At 35.8% G+C, this 20,659-nt stretch overlaps 2 protein-coding genes across 4 annotated transcripts; one reads left to right on the top strand and one right to left on the bottom strand.

Moving 5' to 3' along the window:
* The first annotated feature begins 5,226 nt into the window (after positions 1–5,226).
* On the top strand, positions 5,227–13,830 carry LOC141812066 (signal peptide peptidase-like 1). 2 transcript variants are annotated; one of them, XM_074700119.1, is made up of 4 exons: positions 5,227–5,524; positions 5,703–6,646; positions 13,251–13,451; positions 13,610–13,830. In XM_074700119.1, the coding sequence occupies exons 2-4, from the start codon at positions 5,846–5,848 to the stop codon at positions 13,724–13,726; spliced, it is 1,119 nt and encodes a 372-aa protein (XP_074556220.1). In that variant the 5' UTR covers positions 5,227–5,524; positions 5,703–5,845; the 3' UTR covers positions 13,727–13,830. The 2 variants fall into 2 exon arrangements, with proteins under 2 accessions (XP_074556220.1, XP_074556221.1); XM_074700120.1 differs by having other exon boundaries at positions 5,610–6,646.
* A 1,936-nt stretch (positions 13,831–15,766) lies between these two features.
* On the bottom strand, positions 15,767–17,685 carry LOC141812371 (5-amino-6-(5-phospho-D-ribitylamino)uracil phosphatase, chloroplastic). Of its 2 annotated transcripts, none has more exons than XM_074700399.1 (2): positions 17,563–17,685; positions 15,767–17,277 (listed from the first exon to the last, which is right to left on the bottom strand). In XM_074700399.1, the coding sequence occupies exon 2, from the start codon at positions 17,189–17,191 to the stop codon at positions 16,091–16,093; it is 1,101 nt and encodes a 366-aa protein (XP_074556500.1). In that variant the 5' UTR covers positions 17,192–17,277; positions 17,563–17,685; the 3' UTR covers positions 15,767–16,090. The 2 variants fall into 2 exon arrangements, with proteins under 2 accessions (XP_074556500.1, XP_074556501.1); XM_074700400.1 differs by having other exon boundaries at positions 15,767–17,403; positions 17,563–17,682.
* Positions 17,686–20,659: the final 2,974 nt, after the last annotated feature.

The following is a 20,659-nucleotide window of genomic DNA, read 5'->3' as shown; positions in this document are numbered from 1 at the left end:
AGCCATCTATAAGTGTCTGCATCTTTCTCTAACATCCTCTACATGATTTGATCATACTCGAAAATTATATTTGCTCTAATTATAGCCCAAAACAATCCTAATATAGGTCTATTTTGAGTGTCTATTACCATATTACAAGACACGTGATAGCAACATAATCCCTGATGAGCAGTAGGATAAATTTTACTCATTGCAGATAATATTCCACGATATCTGTCGGATATTATTGTCATAGTTGATGGATTAACTGGAAGAAATATCTTTAGGTGATTTAGAAACGACTCCTAGGATGACCCACACTCAACCTCAATAATTGCAAAGTCGATTGGCATAAGATTTGCATTACCATCTACTATTGTGGCTATAAATAAAATGCTTGAATATTTGCTACTCAAGTATGTTGCATCAATTCCCATTAGTTTATGAAAGTGTATCTAGAAAACTCTTTTGCATGCACCAAAGGCCTAGAAACAACATTGGAATTTTTTATCAACATTTGTTTTCAATGCAACATATGTTTCTGGATCTTTATATTTTAGCTCCTGTAAAAGTCTGGGGAGGTCACCATAATCCTTTCCAAAATCACTTATCACCTTTGTTAGATCTTTTTAATGTGCATTGTATGCTTTTCGATATGATATGTCTACTATAAATCGTTCTCTTATCTCTCACTAAATCATTCTGGGTTTATATTCATTTGCAATAAAAAATTACTTTCAATCTAAGAAGTTGTAAAAGAAGTTGTGCATGTAGGATAATCGGTCGTTCCTAACCAAGACCGCATTGGTGTTCGCTTAAATATTTGTAATAGTTAACTCTATTTCTCCCCTTGTAATTATTGCCCATATGTATTTTTCTCTATCACAAATGATTTTAACTCTGATTTTCCTCGAGTACTTTATTTTGTAAATAAACTGCCTCTTCATGACAAATTTAACAAGTGCATCTTTAAAATGTTATTCAGTTAGGAATAGCTACATAAGAATCGATAGTTTTTTAAGTTACTACTACTGTCATTGAGTGGAGTGGAGAATATGAAAGTAAAACAAAAATACATTATATCACTACTTCAATTAAGTGCAGATTACAAGTAGCAGATTGATGATAGGTACATCAACTGATTACAAGTGCAAATTACCTGCCGGCTGATAAAGGATACAAGTAGCAGATTGATGATAGGTCCATTAGCTAGTTTATACTAACAAACTGTGTTACTGTTCTTCTAAATACCAACAACAATGTGTTGCTGATCAAAGTGAGACCAGCGACATGTTATTGTTGATATGTTAAATGTTGGTGTAGGGAGCACCAGATGATCAAACCTTGATTTTGATGATGGCATGAGGTTCAAGTTAAGTGTGTGTCATGTACTGACAAGCTTATTTAGTGTGCAGAGAATACAGGAAAAGTCCTAGTTGAGGCTAGACAAAGTAAGTCTTAGTTGAGGATAGGTAAAGGCAAATCCTGATTTGGAGGATCAGGCAGAAGTCTTAGAAAAGTTAAGTGCACCAGGTGCAAATCTAGGCAGGTCAGGAGGACTGGAAGCATGACAGAAATCTAGGCAGGTCAGGAGGACCGAATGCGTGGTGGAAGTCTAGGCGATCAGGAGGACCGGTAGCTTAGCAGCAAATCCTGAGGGTCGAGGATCATGACTAAGTAGGAAGTTCAACAAGTCTGGAGGACTTGTTGGTAAATTAGGTAAATTCTTTTGAGTGGAGTGGGTAAGGGCGCATTCTCGGAGTGGAACAGTAGACGTTGGTCTAACCTAGAGTTTCACTAGAAATCTAAAGTTAAGACCACTTAACAGTTCAAAAACTGTTAATCCATTTTTGCAACTTTGGTTTTTGCACTAACTTGTAATGCAGGATTGGAGAGGCAGAAACTTTGATTCCGGGCGACTCTATCCAGGATCTAGGCGACCGGAGGTCCAGGCACCTGGATTGTGAATTCAGGCGATTGTACATTAGCGAACCAAGCCAGCGAAGCGATGAGGTGGTGTTGTCCCAATGGTCGGGACACCTCAGCTTTTAGGCGACTGGATTGGTTCCAGGCGCCTAGGTTCGGATAATTGCAGTGGCAATCAAAGTTCATCCGGAACCTCCACGTCAACATGGAGTCGCCTGGAAGGGGAATCTAGGCAACTAAAAGTATTGAGTCAACAACGTCGATGGTAGATCAGCGGACGTCATGGAGGCGCTCAGAAAGGGATTCTAAGCACTCGGAAAGGGATTCCAGGTGCCCGGAAAGCCTTATAAAAGAACTTTGATAGAAGGCTTCTGCACAATAATTCAAGTGATTCCATAATAAGCCGACGGCAGTCTGCACGCGAACGACAACCCTAGAAGCTATCGTAACGTCGGAGTTCACATCGAAGGACATCTGTTCAACCTCCAGTGATCTGGGTAACGATTTACTTGTATGCTTTTCATTAAAGTACAATAGAATTGCTATCGTATTGATATTTTGTAAATCATTACAACTCCTCTTCGTAAGGAAGGAGTTAATTAGTGGATTGCCCATATATAAACGATCAAATTAAGATCGTGGGCCTTGGAGTAGCAGCCAGTGGCTGTGAACCAAGTAAAAAGAAACTGTGTCTATTTTGTCTCTTGTGTTTGTAATTATTATTTCCGCTGCAACTTCATCTTTGATTTACGAGCATAATCGACGAGTTTACAAAAATTGAGAAAATGCTACAAGATAGCGCTATTCACCCCCTCTAGTGCTCTCTTCGATCCTATATTAAATACTAGCAACAACATGTTGATATGTTGAAGACCAACAACAACATGTTGCTGCATGCTCGACCAAAAACCAAGAACACAATCCTATCTAAACCATTTCCATGACACTACTACTGCCATTGAGTGGAGTGAAAAATATGAAAGTTAAAAAAATTACATTACATCACTACTTCAATTTAGTGCAGATTACATTATAAAATGTAAAAAAAAATCATTACACTACTCTTTCAAATAATTTTTTAAACTTATTATAGATTAAATTTTACATTACCTTACCAATAAAAAATTCATCACCCTCGTTTGGTTCTTGCCCTTACAACACAGTAAGTGTTGAGTTCATTATATGAGCATCTTTAGCTAATAGAAATGCATCTTCAAGGTCATTATACTCATTGAAGATTACTGCGGATCTATTGAATAGTCCGTATAATTCACTATAAATTTATCAGTGGAGATATCCCTTTCAATTTCTGCTAGCATTCTAATATCGTAATATTCTAGTTGAGTCCATGTATCTTCAAATATTTGTTTCAAATTCTGGCCTACGACATCCTTAATACTAACAGCTTATTTTTTCAAATTATATCTAATATTCGTGCTCTCTTCAGTACTCACCACAACACTAGTAGAATTGGAAGATGACATCTTACTATCACTGATTTATATTTGTTGTACCATCACCATATTAGTTTTGTTTATGTGAATCAATCGATTCCATCTTACGTGAAAGCCATTCATTAGAAAATAGATCCTCGCATTGATGCAACTACAAATAACAATCACTTCTATTAAATGTGTATATTTTTATAACACACTAACTAATTGAAGGAAGTTAATACATCATCACATGTCCTTAAATTTGTAGTTACACATTTTAAAATTTAACATTTCACAAACAAGCAACTTTAAATTCGTAACCGTACAATTTATTGATTGATTAAGGAACTTTAAAGACAAAAGAGCAGACAATAATGTCCATTTGCATAACATTAACAACACAAAATAATCGATATTTTACTAAACCACATTGGTAAGGTTTTATATAATATTAATCTATACATCATATTAATTCATTTACAGATTAGTAAGAGAAAACTTACATGTTGTTCAAGTGATTGATTAGAATGTAAAACTTCATCCACAATACGATTTTAACTATTACTGCTACTGTGATTGATTTTTCTACAATAACAAAAAGTATTAGGCAATATTGCGAAGATGCCCCATCCTATAATATTGGTAAGGGCAATTTGAGATGCTATCGTTGTCTATCTGATTTATTGATTATCTGAAATGTTGGTTGACAAAATTTAATAAGTATTTGAAAATTTTCAAGTTGACCTTACAGTTGCTTACACCCAGCGGCAAACACCTTACTTGAAATTTGCTCTAATTCAATAATAGAGAACTGCCAAAACTATTGCATGGAGCGAGGTTTCATCGGTTTCAACTTCATGGTCAAGAGGGAGGCATGTGGTTGGGAGCAGTTTCCTCTTGAAGACCGTCGGAGACATAAACCACATTGTTCGTCGGAGAAGAATCTGCATTGGAGCTATGTTTGTTAGGTTTTCTCCGATTGCTTTTTCTGCGTACAATAAGTTTAAAAGTTTGTTGGATATGAAACTCCACCAGAGTGACGATCTTAACCTCAGCTCCGTTCTCCATTTTCTCTAATAAGAAGTGCAATGTTCAAAAATATTAGGTACTGTGACGTTTGTCAGTTTCTCACCATTTGACTTTTCGCTTAACAAAAGATCTGTTCATCAAAAATTATATTGCACTATTTGCTGACTGTCGCCTTTGGTTCGAATGAAGGTCGCTTTCTTTGAGAAATAATTTGGAATGTAGTTCGAAGTGGTCTGTGCTTCGGATGCATGTGACATCATCATGTCAATGGGATCAAGGGTAAAATGGAAAATAAACTCATGCTAGACTACATGATTTGGACAATCTCAAAACCACCTACGTGATTTAGGTAAATCGCAAAACCACCTACGCGGGTTGGGAAACAAAGGCAAATACTAGTCCACTATCGTTCTATGTCGATCAACAAAACAAGACATCAGGTTAATTGTTGCTTATTATTACCTAAAGCACAAAGAAGTTATTTCAAGTTATGTTACATTTGTTCGATATGTGTTCATGGCTAGAAGATTCCAATATAAACTTCAAGATGAAGAGAGTCAAGATTGTTTGTCATGATAAGAAATATCTATGGAGGATAATTGCAAGGGGATGTTGAGTTCACAATCACTAAATAGACAAAAGACTAGCTAATAATGTAAATAAGTCATAGAGACATTTGATCCCTTGCATATCAATCAAATGACTAAAAATGCAACAACATATCAGTGTACAAGAAGATGGAGTGAGATTTATCACATGCATGCAGAGGGATACTTTCTTTAATACTAAATCTAAAATGTGCTTTTTGATAAATTGCCAATTTTTTCTTCTTCGGTTTCCCTTCCCTTCCCTTCTACTGTATGTACCTTTATGCTGAAGAAGGAAGGCGTGGTCATAATATCGGGCACCTCAACTCATCCTTCCTTCCCAATCCAATAAAGGAAACACGAGTCAATACATTTCAGCAATTGGTCATCGGAACAGTCGCTGACGTCTCGCTGCCCGCGGGCCGACGGCCGAAGCCCGATCGTGCTCCAACTCCTTTCCCCTTCACGAACCCTAACCCAAAAATTCTAAATTACATCTTTAGTCCTCCTCTCGCCTCCTACTCGAATCATCGCTGGTGGTCGATCTAGCTTTCTGTGGATCTGCTGGTACATGCCTCTTGAATCCTTTTTTTTTGTCCTTACGGTTAGAGCAAGCAAGCCCTCGCTATCTTGTTTTTCTTGATAATTTCAGCATCGATTTGTGCACATTTTTTGTTCCAATTAGTTCTCAATCCGATCTTTCGAAGTTACTGGAGAACTTTTAGATCTTTCCATGTCATTGCAGCGGTGAGACCGAGAAGTAACTTTGGAAGATCGCTTTCCCTAAATATGCAATTGAGCTTTCTGTCCAATGTATATCTACATGGATTGATGTCTCTTAGAATGTGAAAGCGGATAAAGAAGGGAACTTTGGATTCTTTATGTGAAATGGAGTCTCTATGGAAGCTTGCTTACTTACTCGAACCCGCATCACTTACCCTCTTTGCGACTGCGATCTTTGTGACCTTTGCCTCAGCTTCCAGAGCCCTGGATCATGGGAAGGAGATGGAAAGGAACCTGGATTTTTCAGAGGCGTCAATTACATTGGACCGATCTCAGGCTCTTATGATACCTCTTGCTAGTTCTTGCAGCTTGTTGTTGATGTTCTATTTATTCTCATCAGTATCCCAACTTATCACTGTCTTCACGGCTGTTGCATCAACATCCGCTCTCTACTTCTGTCTCTCCCCTTGCATGGCTTATGTCAGGTCACAATTTGGGTTAATGGATCCTCTGGTTTCTAGGTGCTGTTCCAAGTCGTTCACACGCAGCCAAGGTGTATTGCTTTTCTTTTGCATAATGCTTGTGGCAGCTTGGCTAGTTACAGGGCATTGGCTTCTCAACAATATTTTGGGGATCTGCATCTGCATTGCTTTTGTCAGTCATGTGCGATTACCAAACATTAAAATCTGTGCACTGCTTCTTGTATGCTTATTTCTGTATGATATTTTCTGGGTCTTCTTCTCTGAGAGGTTCTTTGGTGCAAATGTTATGGTCTCAGTGGCAACGCAAAAGGCCTCTAACCCTGTACACAAGGTGGCGACCAGCTTGAGTCTTCCAGGATTACAGCTAATTACAAAGAAGCTGGAACTTCCTGTTAAACTTGTGTTCCCAAGAAATTTGATGGGTGGGCAAATAATCACTGGTAGTGGTGGCGGGGAATACATGATGCTGGGTTTAGGAGACATGGTATGTTATAGCACTCACAATTTAACAACTCTGCGACTTTTTATAACTGTCTCTGGATATTCTAGTTTGCTTTTTCTGATGGATATTTGACTTGGAGTGCTTTAAGTTATTGGAAACCTTCTGTTATAACAGTCCACTATACATGTTTTAATCTCTTCCGTTTCACAATCATATTCCATTGAGATCAGGATGTTGTGTTTGTGATCTTGTAACATACCATAATTTATACCCTGAAGTTTGTGATATTTGACATTGGACATCTGAATATGAAACAGAAAGAACTGGAGAATGCTCGATATTGGTGTGATTTAATTCGAATTGTTGATACAATTGAGGATTGCAGTACAATAGATTGGTTTTCTTATGTTCTTCCACTTCATATTAGGTTTAACAAGTTTCTGCACCACTGAACATATGTTTGACATTCCCAGATTCGTAGAAGAAATAGCAGAATCTTTGAAGTGTAAGAGTAGATATTTCAATAGTAGTTAGAGTGAAAATTGTTAGTTTTAGGCTGAGCAGAAAAATGCTCCTTATAATTACTGTTAGGGCTGTATGTCAACTGACCTAAACTAAATGTACTCAAAGAGACCAAACTCAACCATCAGTTCAGTTCAGTTTGCTTTTCTTCAGGTTGATATGATTAATATAAATAACATTAACTAAATGATGCTTATTTTTCTTGTATCAAAATGAGACTAATAATGCACAAAACCACAAATCAAATGAAACTTGTAAGGAGACTTCCAAACCAAATTATGTTGGCCAAAAACATTGAATTTGGTTCATTTTTCTGGTTTAAAGTTTAAACTAAATAACGTACATCCAAAATGACTGCTGCCTAGGATAACATAACGAATCATGGAGCAAATATCATGCTTTGATTGATTAACTAACTGTTTACCCTAATTGACTATCACTAGATTGGCTTGAGTGCAATAAAAAACCAAAGAACACCTACCTTGATAATGTGCTCACTTGAAGACATAGAATTTAAGTCCATATGCATTTTTTTTTCTCTGAAAAAGGCACCATCTATATCTATGGATATGATTAAGTATGAATTCTTATACATTAGTCAGCTTTCTACATCAACCTGGTAAACTCCATAGTGTCAAAAGTGTGAGAAACAAGACCTCCTGCCATTAGCATGAAATTTTATACTCATTCCAATCCCACACTTGTCTGTATCTTAGATACATCTCACGAATAATTTTCCCCCCTTGTTCTTAGAGCTCTGTGACTGTGACTTCACAATTTCAGCAACCTAGACCATCTGTTTTGAAGAATTTCATCAGAAGTTAAATGACCAAAGGTATGATGGTTCATTTAATTTTAAATAACCCAAATTCACACCTGGCACAATGCATTGAACATTAAAGAGGTGCATTTTTACACCTGGCACAATGCTCTGTGGCTGCGACTTCACGATTTCAGGAACCTACTCTATCTGTTTAGAAGATTTTCATCAGAAGTTAAATGACCAAAGGTATGATGGTTCATTTAATTCCAAATAACCCAAATTCACACTTGGCACAATGCATTGAACATTAAAGAGGAGGATTTCTTATTGCATTTAGACTTGATGCCTTAAAAGAATGATACAATACTTGTCTGCCAAGGCACTCCCGAAATGTGCTGGTATATTTCCATTCTGGATGTTCCATGGAGTACAACTTGAAAAAGTGAAAACTTGGCCTATTAGTTTGTGCTGGTACCTTACTGTTGAACCTAGTCTCTTTTTCATCAATAAATCTCGTGTTGATTCTGCTTTTTGGATTCAGCTAAGTATATATATATATATATATATATATATATATATATATATATATATATATATTCTATTCCGCTGATTTAATGGTGAAAATAATTTTTGTCATCTTTGTGCCACCCATGGTGTATAAATTTGGAACTAAGCCTTGCAGTTTGTGGAGATCTATGTAATTTCACTCATCAACTGAAGGTTGTAATCCCCAGCTTGCAAATTGTGTTTCTCCACTGTAGTACTCTTTTGATGAAAGATTGCAAATAGACACTGAAATCTGAACATAACAATGAGCTTTTGATCCACCTATCAAGCCAAGACCTGGTAAAACATCCATTTCTCAGCTCAACTCTTAAACTGGTCTGAAAGAAATCTTTGATGTAGACCACATCTTTCCATATATAAGGATCTGTTCGGAGATGCTTCTGACTAGTGGCATGTTTTGAAATGGAATTCCTTAATTGAGGTTTATGAAGGTACTGTTGTCTTGGTAGCAATATGCTTCATCACCATGACCAGAGCGGCTTTATTTTTTTGGTTCCATCATTACGAAAATGTCGGGTCACAACCTCCAATTTGACTAGACATCGCGCACAATGCCGTTCCTTCAGAATGCAATGGGTAATTCCCATGGATTTTATATTTCTCATTTAGAACCCATATAGGGAAGACAAAAATATCTGCTTGATATCAAGTAAGGTGGCTCAACACTTAAATAGGGTTCTTCCTCAAATAGACAAGGAGCCTTGTTTCCCTCCATGGCAGAGGCAAGTTGAAACCTTTTGATCACTAGGTTCTAGAAATATTTCAAAAGTCGTTTAGTCCCTAACTGGTCTCCAAGATAGTTGATGTTAAAATCCAGGTAGTTACATTAAGTGAGTGATGCCTTTTTGTTGTCATTCTTGCCCAAGTAAGATATTGATGATTTGACAAGATTAATTTGCAATCCACTGAATAAGGAGGATACTGATAGAATAGTCTAGATTACCTTGAATCCTCCAGCTCTGGCAAAGATAAGTGCATCATCAATAAATTGCAATAACATGGGATCACACACCTGATCGTTAATTGTAGAAATTCCATGCAACACTCCTTGAGATCTGGGAAAGGAAAGAGAAAAATGCAATCAGTGAATAAAATAAAAAGTTGAGATAAAAGTGGATTTCCTTGGCAGTGAATAAAACCTCAAAGCTAAGAGAGTCCATTGGACTTTACAAATTTACTGTATCAAAGGCATCTCATAGTCTATTTTAAACATAGCCATCTCTTTGATGTGTTTATTGGACAAATTTGGATTTTCATGCCCAAAGAAAACAATTCCTTGTATCTCTCCCATAAAGAAAATCAAATTGGAAGTTGAATACCAGCTTGCTAATGACACCTTGCAATCTCGTGGCTAGTACTTTAGAAATCAGTTTGACAATACAATTTTGCAAAGAGATTGGCCTGCAATCTTGTGGAGAAATGGCACCCTCTTGAGCATTAGGGTAATTTAGTCTCTCAAATTGAATTTTCCCCTTGTAAAACTGATTGAAAACCATGAATGTGTCAGTTCTAATCGAGTTCCATGATCCTTGGAAAGAAAAATCGGGGTTCAAACCATCCAACCTTGAGAAGTAAGAAACAATGGTTCATCATAGAAACTGTTCCTATGGCTATCTTGAAGAGCGCCATAAACATTTGTAACAACAAATCTTAAATTATCATCAAGCCTTTGAGAGAAGCAGGTTTGAGTGTAACAGTAGATTCCAAATCAGTACACTTCCATTCCTTGACATTAAATAAATAGACCCCCTGAAAGACTTTCTGCTGACATGTTTTTCCATTGAAAAGATACATCATTTCTGAGATGTGATAATCTCCAGAGACTATCCATATGATATTTGATTCCTACAGTAGCCCCCGGGGCAAGGTTGAGTTGGTTACTGCAGGGCAGATGCTGCTATAATGGACAAGGGTTGAATTTCGGCGAAGCCAAGAAAAATGCCTTCTCCTACAGTGACCAACTACAACTTCTCGATTTACCTCCTCATAGATAGTTGTGGAGCCGACTATGTGAGGCTGCTAGGGTGGCGGATTTCACCTTTTGTTACAATTGATTCCTACAGCATAAGAAAATCACAATGAATTCTATTCTCTAAATCAATCTTGACTTGTTGTTTTGTGCTACTACATAGACTCCTAACATCCCAGGAAATTGCATTAATTGGTTGTTTCATTGGTTAAGATGATTCCTCAATAGAAACAGACCCATAAACTTAACTTGCAATTACAAGTTTCAAATATCTGCTAAGATATTTTCACCAAAGCAGACTCAATTGCACTTTCTATAATGGTTAACATTCAGAAATTAATGATGAATGGTTCTGATTTTGGTTTCAGTAACAAAGTGCAATTGAGGTCTTGGTTGATAAACAGAATTAGAGATAGCAGATATTTAAGTTTGTTTGCATACTTACTAGTCAATTTTAGCCTTAGATTTCTGTAATAACAATTGTCCTTGACTTTGTGGAAGATTTGGGATTTGGGGAAAAAGCACAAAATTGTGGTAGTGGATGTTTATATTGTCATAGTGGATTAAAATCTTCAAACTGTGCCGACTGGCACTGTTAAGATTTACCATCCTGCTGTTGTATTTAGATGTAGAACTACATCGGCACAATGAGATTCTTCCTAGCAAGCCTTCCTTAACACTCTTCTTCATCAGTGTGTTTCGTCTGCATGATCTTTCCTCTACTCGAGACTTGCAAGTCACAATACATGATACATGATGTGAGATGACACTATAGGAGATGCCAAGGCTTCATCAATGTCACGAGAACTTCCCTCCATAGTGTGACTCACACCATCTCTTCTTCATCTTCATTTTCATCTTCCTCATTGGCGTTAGTGCCAGCTGCATTATGAAAATTTCTTCCCTTCGTGGTGCGACTGACACCATCTCTTCCTTTCCATCTTCCATATCAATGTGTATTTTGGCGTTTGTGTCTGCCAGGGGTTGAAACCCTGGCTTGGAAGATTTTAAACATTCATTGTCACTATTATGTATCTTATAGATAATGATTCGTGCCATTATCAACATATTTGTTGCAGGCTATTACATTGTTCAGGAAGCATTCTATTGAAATAACCATCCATATGATCTCAATGGCAACTGATTGAGGTGTCTTATTTTGTTCAAATTGAAAATCAAACCAAATCAAATTTAAATTGTTTTTTTATGCTAATTAATTTTGATTCAGTTAACTTTTAGAACTTCCAAACAAAGTTCTTGTTTGGTCCTTTTTTGGTAAACCCAAATGGACTGAAGCAAAAGTTCTTATTTTGATATTTTGTTATTAATATTATGGAATTATTTTTATTTCATTCTATCATTTCAGAATTCAGAATAATAATGATTGCTACATCAATATTTATTTGGAGTCATTTCAACTTTAACCACACTGAAGCATAATTTTCATTGGGTTTATTCTGTTAGAAGTTCAGTTTGGTTCAATTTCTAAAAGAAGTAATGAATTGTGTAGTTTAAAATTGTTTGGGTGCATTTGAAATTGAATGGATTCCTTTGTTAGTCGATGATTCCCTTAAAATTGTTTGATTCCCTTATTAGTTGATGATTCCCTTAAAATTATTCGTTTCCCTTAAAATTGTTTGATTCCCTTAGTAGTTGATGATTCTCTTAGAATTGTTCGATTCCCTTATTTGAAATTGTGTATGCTATTTCCTTAGTTTGCTTTGCTTGGACTGTTGGTATGGATACTTTGTTGGGAAATGAAATCACTCTGTATATGGCTGATAGCGATCTAACATGCGAACGGAGCTTATTGCTTCAATCCTATGACTTGATAAACATTATTATGCATTTTGCTCCTCCTATTTTACTTATTTAATCTTTCTACATATGCTTTGAGAAATTTTTTCTGAACTTTAGTAGTCATATGAAACTTGGGTTGCTTTAATTGTTTATAAAAGATAAGCATTGAAGAACTAGGGGTGAGGGATGGGTGATGATGTGTGAGTTTATTCTTAGAAACACTTAGAGGTGTCCTTGTCTCGTCCTTGGACCCAAACTTCCAATCCGCAGAATAATTTCTTAATTCAGGGAGGAATGGTTCACTCTGATCCCAGAATCAGCAATCTAATTTTGGCAGGATAATTTACTTCCTTAACCTGATAAACCTAAAATTGCATAGCTCAGAAGATTCTTTAGTTACCATTATGGTACTTGGCAGAACAGATATACAAACTAACTCAGTCCTTGTCCATCTGTGCATGAAATTGCCATAACTATTGCTTTCCATCTTTGATCTCGGCATCTATGGCTATATTTAGTTAATGATGGTCTTTTCTTAATTCTAAGAAAGATTTGTAATGCCTAATTTCAAGTTTATGAACCAGCAAAATTGCCCATTTCTTTTCCCCTTGTAAATTATATTTTAGTAATATACATGCTGTGTCGTGAACCCCCTTGACTTACAGAAATTCTTTTTGCTGGATAGAGATGCTATGCATTTGTGAACTGATGACCCCTTGCTTAACAGTAATGTTATCTTCAAGAAAAAAAAATGAATTGGTTCTACATTTTCTTACCAACATACATGTACAATTGCTGTAGTTGTTTTTCTTAAATTTTTTTTTTTGAGCCTAATTTAATATAATGTAAGGTGAAACCTGAATTTATGCTTTTGCATGAGAAGCAAAAGCTATCCCGGCCTTGGTTTTCAATATATTGCACTTTTTCATTGAATTTTTCTATGCTTGGAAGTTAGACAAGTTAAATTGGCGTGTTCACATGATTTTTTAAAATTGATCTGGTGAATCATGTGTTTATTTTGATAGGCTATTCCTGGTATGCTTCTAGCTTTGGTTCTCTGTTTTGATCATAGAAAGAGTAGAGAGATCCCTATCCCATTAGAAAAATCATCCACAAAAAGGAGCACATATTTTTGGTGGGCACTCTCCGGATATGCAATTGGATTGGTTATCGCCTTGTCTGCTGGAATACTGACCCAATTGCCTCAACCTGCTCTTCTTTATCTGGTAAGTTTAACAAGATAGAATTATTTTATGTCAATCTTCATCTTTATGGGTTTCGATTACAAGCCAAATACTACTTCCTTTCTAACAAGTAATACAAATTACCGGTTGGTTTGTATGAGGTCCTACGCATTCTCTTCTCACAAGTTGCATCATTGTAGGTGCCATCCACCTTAGGACCTGTTATTTTCCTTTCTTGGAGAAGGTATGAATTGTGGGAGCTGTGGGATGGAGCTTGCCCAGTCTTGAATGAAAAATCCCACTCGATGGAACCCTAAATCCTTTCAATTAGGTCTTTATTACATCGCCAAACTTTTGTAATTTGTTTTAAAGCAACACAGATGAAATGCTTAACCTGAGAGCTATTTAAGAAATTTTAGTATATCAGCAATGCTTTTTCTTCTTGCATAAATTAATTAAGATGGCTTAAATGGTGTCTTGTTTTGCAATTAGATTGGAAGATGTTATGATCCATGGAAATTAATTATTTCATTATTACAAGTCACTGATAGTTGTCGATTTAATTTCAATTTGCATGATCTATACACAACTCACATCTAACAAAAGCACATACATGCTTCAAAATTTGCATGATCCTGACCTTTTCCTACAGTTACATTTTGATAATGTTGGTGAAATTAGCCATTAATTTCTATTACGGTTCAGATGTAGATGTGTCCTGATAAATATTCAACCACGTGAATAAGATTACGAATGTTTCCTTCCAGATTTATTTTGATGATCGATAAATTTTTTTTATAGAATTGAGTCGGTCATCTTCATAATTAGTCATTAGTTGATTTTAAGAGTGATATTCGGTGTTAATTAAAAAAAACAATGTGAATATGATTGAATTGAATAAATAAATTTATATATATATAATTATTAAGATAAATTTTAAATTAAGAAACAATTAAACAAAATATATATTTTTAAAATAAAGAACTTAAAAGGAAAAAAATTCTTTTGCTAGTTTATGACTTTAAATGAAAATTTATGTAATTTTTGTACTATCACAAATGATAATCCTGACATTTTATTTTATTCTATTCTATTGACGATTACTTAAATAAATTTAAGTTCAAATATAGCAAATGTTTACAAATGTAAATATATCGAACCAAAAATTTTAGGCAAAAATATTTCATTTGTTATATATGTTTTTCTAAATTGATTTTGTAAAATTAATCCTATATTAACTAAACACATTGTAAATTATACAAATATATGAATTGTTAAATATCAATAATAAATAAAATTTACATATCCTATTTTAAAATAAATATCTGCATTGTACAAATGTACTTTTGTTGTACAATTTATAATTATTTTCTAGTTTTTTTTCTACCTCCGTGACCTCCACTATAGTGAAAGAATATCTTATAAATATATAATAATAATCTAGATATTCACTGAAATTTAAGATTCTAGTTTTATTCGTTATGCCTATGTTTAATAGTGTTTTTAAAATAGGAAAGATGGCTGAGTATATTTTCCAGTAAATATTAATCCTATTAAAAATAGGGGTGTAAAAATAAATCTATCAATCCAATCGGAGTCAATTCGAAAATTATCGAGTTAGAGTTGGAGATTTTCAAGTTCAAGTCGAGTTTGGATGGAAAGATTTTGGGTTGAATTGAATTTGAATCGGTTTGAATCCGTTTGATCCATATTATCTGAATTTAAAATTTAAGAATTTTTTAAAATTAAATTAAATTTTAATTTAAAAATTAAGATATTTTAGTAGAATATTAATATGATAACGATTAAATATTAAGAAAAAAATTATTTAAAAATAATAAAAAATAATTTTTTTTTAGTTATTCGAGTGATTCGGATTTAGAATTAAGTAAATTTTTTAATAATAATTTTACTTTGATATAACCCAGACAACCCTAATTGAAAATATCTTATTTGAGATTCAATTTATTTAGCTCAGCTCGACTTTAATTAAAATAAACAACTATTTATTAAATCTCGAATTGAACAAATTAATTGAACTTTTTGTTTTGGACCAATCAAACATATCAGAATTTTATTACTAAAATGGAATAAATCAAATCGATATAAAATTGATTTTAAAAATTCAACTACTTACAACATTGATACCAATTCAATTTAATCAATTTAACTTAATTTAAAATTTTAAAATCAAAATCAAACTAAATAAATCAATATAATCTATTTTTTTAAATAATAAATTTCCAAATTGACCAAACTTCCTAATTCAGTTGATTATTTCGGTTTAATTGAAATTTTATTCTCCCCCATCTAAACCTTCAAGACCTACACTGTGCTACAGGAAGCCTCGAGACACAACAACAAAAGATACATCACTTTAGAAGAATCCAGCATTGCAAGTATGGAGATAGTATATATTTTCACCAGCAGATGATTTGTAAAGATCAATGAAGAGCAGCAGCAGATGATTTGCCCTCCTTATTCAGGTTTAATATGTACAGTGTCTTAAGGAGGAGGCATCCACATGAGAGGAGAATGATGTATGATTCTAAGAACTAAGGTCCTATTTCCCACTTGAATCAAGAATTATGGATTGACTGCAGGAATAGGGAAACAATAAGCAGTATAAGCTGTACAACTAAAAATACTTCTAATAATGGAGATGCGCCATGCCCTGATTATTATTCCCTTTCCATCTCGACCTCTGGTTCTTCTGCTTCATACCAATCGATGTCGGCAAGCTTCTTTAAGTCGACAACAGATAATTCGCTCAGATGATTCACTACACGGTTAGCCGCACGGAGTTCGTAGACTGGGTGTTTACTTGCAACTGCCACACACTTCATCCGTGCATCATGCGCTGCCTCCACAGTCGAATTTGAATTCCCAAACACAATGCATCTTTCTGGTATGAAACCGAGTAGCTGTGCGGTATATAGGAACATCTCTGGATCAGGTTTTCCTCTGTACACATCCTCAGCTGCAACAATCACATTGAAGAAGCTCTGCACGCCGACAGCCTCAATTCCCTCTCGGAGGACATTTCGTGGCCTTGTGGATGCCAACGCAAGTGGAATTTTGTGGGTTAGGAGTGTAGTCATGAACTCTTGAGACCCAGATCGAAGTTGATAGAATCCGCCATTTTTAAGGTTCTGATATATTTCTTCCTTCCGGGAGGCCAAACGTCTAAGCTCAGTCGGGTCTCGTGACCAGCAAAGAACCTCAGAGATTGCTTGCTCATTCTTCATTCCCTCAATTCTCTTCAAAATGAAGGCTAGTGGAGGTGACCTTCCTTCTTCTTCTGACAGAACCAGCCAGGCCTGCTTCTCCAACTCAGGGTCATCTTCGACAATCACCCCTTCCCATTCAAAGATAACAGCGAACCAGCCACATCCCATCCTTTCTTGACGGAGCAATGGATTGTGAATCATAGGGTTATCGGCCTTGTTTGCAGGAGGCCACAATCTACTCGTGCCTGCTGTATTGCTTGTGTAAGGCAGATCTTGAGCTATCCTCCATTTGTTTTCTTTTGAAGGTTTCTTTTGCTTTGTCAGCTCCATCGCCTGCAACTTGATGGTTGAATCCACAAACCGTGTGCATTTCTGCCTGGCGGTCAGAATGGAATTCGAAGGACCAACCGACAATTGCAACCCCATGAACTCAGATACGGGCAGCCGGCAGAAGCTGCCCCGGCGTTTCAAGTTGATATCATTGGATAAGGGCCTTCGGTAAAACAGATGGTGGCCGACAAGGGATGTGCTCGCACCAAGGGTATCAACCATCGTAGAATGAGATTCCAAAAAAAGGAACTTTTTTTACTTCCAAATAATCCAGAAACCCAAGCGATCGTTGGGGGCCGAAACCAACCCTAATCCAATCAGCCAATCAGTTACTTTACACTTCAAATGCTAACCCTATCAAACCAAAGCACACTGCAAATTTCCAATCTTGCTTACGGCCCAAATCAATGAATTATCAAATCACCAGGCTCAATCTACCTCCAACACATGGAATAAATCAAAAAAACAAACAAACTAGAAAAAGAACCCGAAAGGAAACAAGAAAACCAACCCTAGTAATTCGCCCCGCAAGGTTACTTTTCGAGACAAGAAGAAACAAGAGAGAGAAAGATCCAAGGTGATGAGACGATTACCTGGAGCGAATAGAAGGAAGCGGGGAGCTCCGGAGGGCGATCAGGCAGCGGCGGAACAGGATCGCCGGGAAGAGGAGCGGAGGCGGACAAAAGGAGACGTGGGGATTGGGATTCCTTGCCGTCCTCTGGTTATTCATGCGCTTGGAAAGTCCACGGGATGCCACGGTCGTATATGGTTGCTGTGACCGACACGCGTCCTGCCAAGGAAGGCGTACAAAAAAAGGACATGCAATCTGAACTTGTGGAGTTCGTTCGTTCGTTCGTTCGTATCTTGTGATGCCGAATTAAACGCATAATTGATTAATTAATTAAAAGCACATGATGATTTTTTATCCAAAATTTGATAATACTATTAGGACGAAAATGAAAAATGCCTTTTATTTTTATTATCACAAAATACATCTTATTTTTAAAAAAATATTAAAAGAATATTTTAATATATTTTTATTTAAAAATATTTTTATTTTAATATAATTGTAGTAGATTTAGTTAAAAATATTATATTATAGAGTTGACCGATAACTTCTTATATGTATATATTTTATATTTATACTTATTTTAATTGCTCATATCAAACTCTTCTATGTTGTACTATTTATCGATTTGAGAATTTTGAATATATATAAATGAATTTTGATTTATATTTTAAATGCTTTGTATCGTAGTTCTGTATTTATTCTTTATACAAACGTATTAATTCATTAATTTTACGTAAAGCTTCATATAACTAATTATTATTGGAAATAATTAGAAGCCGATGATGTGGAAGTTTATCTTTTGTTTTTCAACATGCTTATAATAATTTGGAAGTTCATGTTCTCCAAATTATTAAAAGAGAATTTTATTTTGAAAATTTATCAAAAATTCATTTTGTATTATAATTCCTTTTTACTACTCCCTATCCAAATAATAAAATCATCAAATTTCCATTCCAAATATTTATAATATTTTTAAAAGTAAATCTTATTTTTATTTTCTTAAAATTAGATTTGAAGGCGGTAATAAGCTAGTCAAAGGATGGATTGAATGAGAACGATTCTATTAGAGTTGAGCAACTTAATAAAAAAAAAAAATCTTAATCAAGGATGGAGCGAAGGGAGGGGACGATGGTGGCGGCCTTCCCCTCTCAATTTTTTAGTGCAAGAAATGTAGAGGAATGAGGGACGGATGAGAGGGTAAATGAGGAGTGACGACACATCCGTCTCCCCAATATGAAATTCTTGGCTCATGAATGTTCGATTATTCATGCAACAAAAACAAGAATAAGACAAATACCAACAATGCTACCAATATGATTAAACGTGGTTTAGAGATTCTACTCTTACTCTACAACCATGACTTGTCTAACAAGTCACCCTTACTAAAGTTTTACCTTCTCTAAGCCCTTGGACATCTTTGAGCAATATGGTCCTTTGTTTGGAGGAGATTCAGAAGAATAATTCTGTGGAACCATGCAAGCTCAAAGCTCCCAGAGAGCTTATATAGAACAACTACAACAAGTCTATTATATCTGATCTCTAGTTGACTAGAAAAAGTTTTTAATGATGGGATGTAGTCATTGAAAAACTAACGACTATATCACTAGTTTATTCATCAATCTTCAATTAACTGGATTGTTGTAAAAAGGTGATAATCCTCATCCTAAGCACCCCTCTAGTGTTGGTGCGTGAAGCACCAGATGATCGAACTTTGGTTTTGATAATGACACGAGATTCAAGTTAAGTGTGTTGTTGGATTAACAAGTTGATCTAGTGTGCAAGGGAGCACAGGAAAAGTCCTAGTTGAGGCTAGGCAAAAAGCAAAAGTCCTAGTTGTATGCTAGGCAAGGGCAAGTCCTGGTCTGGAGGATCAGGCAGAAAACTTGGTAGGTTAGGTGCACCAGGTGCAAGTCCATGCAGTGTCGGAGGACCAAGAAGCATGACCAAAGTCCAAGCGAGTACGGTCAGGAGGACTAGAGATTTGGTGAAGTCTAGACAGTCAGGAAGACCGAGTTTTAGCAGAAAATTCCTGGGGGCCAAGGACCACAGTTGAGCAGAAAATCTAACAAGTCTAGAGGACTTAGTTGGCAAGTAAGGTAATTTCTCCCGAGAGGAGTGCGTCAGGACGCATTCCCGAAGTGGAACTATAGGCGTCGGTCTAACCCAAGATTTCATTGAAAATCTGAAGTTAAGACCAAGAAACAGTTCAAAGAACTGTTCTTCAATTTGTTTATCTATGTTTTGGAGCTAACTTGTAATGCAGATTGGAGAGGTGAAGTCTTTAACTCCGGACGACCTTATCCAAGGTTCAAGTCTACTGGAAGTTTCAGTTGACCGGAATGAGAACGTGGCAATAAGGAACTAGTCAAAGGATTGATTGAATGAGAACGATTCTATTAGAGTTGAGTAATTTTTTTTTTAAAAAAAAAATCTTGATCAAGGATGGAGCTAGGGGAGGGGATGATGACGGCAGCCTTCCCCTCTTAATTTTTTAGTGCAAGAAATGTAGATGTATGAGGGGCAGATGAGGGGGTAAATGAGGAGCGACGACATATCCGTCTCCCCAATATGAAATTCTTGGCTCATGAATGTTCGATTATTCATGCAACAAAAACAAGAATAAGGTAACTACCAACAATGCTACCAATATGATTAAATGTGGTTTAGAGATTCCACTCTTACTCTACAACCATGACTTGTCTGACGAGTCACCCTTACAAAAGTTTTACCTTCATAATAGTCCTTGGAGCAAATTAATTTTTTTGTCCCAACCCTTGAGATGTTTACAATTTATCTTTCCTCTCAAATATAGAAAATGAAACGCAAGTAAAAGAGACCAATAACAGTTTAAACTGAAGCTTTCAAACTTTATCTAAGCCCTTGGACATCTTTGAGCAATGTAGTCCTACTTTAATTGAAGCTTTCAACCTTCTCCAAGCCCTTGGACATCTTTGAGCAATATAGTCCCTTGTTTGGAGGAGAATCAAGAACAATTTTGTGGAACCATGCATGCTCAAAGCTCCCAGAGAGCTTATATAGAACAACTATAACAAGTCTATTATGTGCGGTCTCTAGTTGACTAAAAGTTTTTAATTGACTGGATGTAGCCATTGAAAAAC

This window comes from Curcuma longa, chromosome 18 (assembly GCF_044706935.1).
Source record: "Curcuma longa cultivar G26 ecotype Majalengka, Jawa Barat chromosome 18, ITB_CL_G26_1.1, whole genome shotgun sequence".
Taxonomy (NCBI): Eukaryota; Viridiplantae; Streptophyta; class Magnoliopsida; order Zingiberales; family Zingiberaceae; genus Curcuma; species Curcuma longa.
This window is presented reverse-complemented; position numbering and strand designations above follow the sequence as displayed.

Excerpts from the sequence above, each read along its gene's own strand:
- LOC141812066 (XM_074700119.1), top strand. The coding sequence starts at position 5,846 with ATGGAGTCTCTATGGAAGCTTGCTTACTTACTCGAACCCGCATCACTT. Across the intron at positions 6,647-13,250 it reads TGCTGGGTTTAGGAGACATG|GCTATTCCTGGTATGCTTCT; the intron begins GTATGTTATAGC and ends TTATTTTGATAG. Across the intron at positions 13,452-13,609 it reads AACCTGCTCTTCTTTATCTG|GTGCCATCCACCTTAGGACC; the intron begins GTAAGTTTAACA and ends GCATCATTGTAG.
- LOC141812371 (XM_074700399.1), bottom strand. The coding sequence starts at position 17,191 with ATGGTTGATACCCTTGGTGCGAGCACATCCCTTGTCGGCCACCATCTG.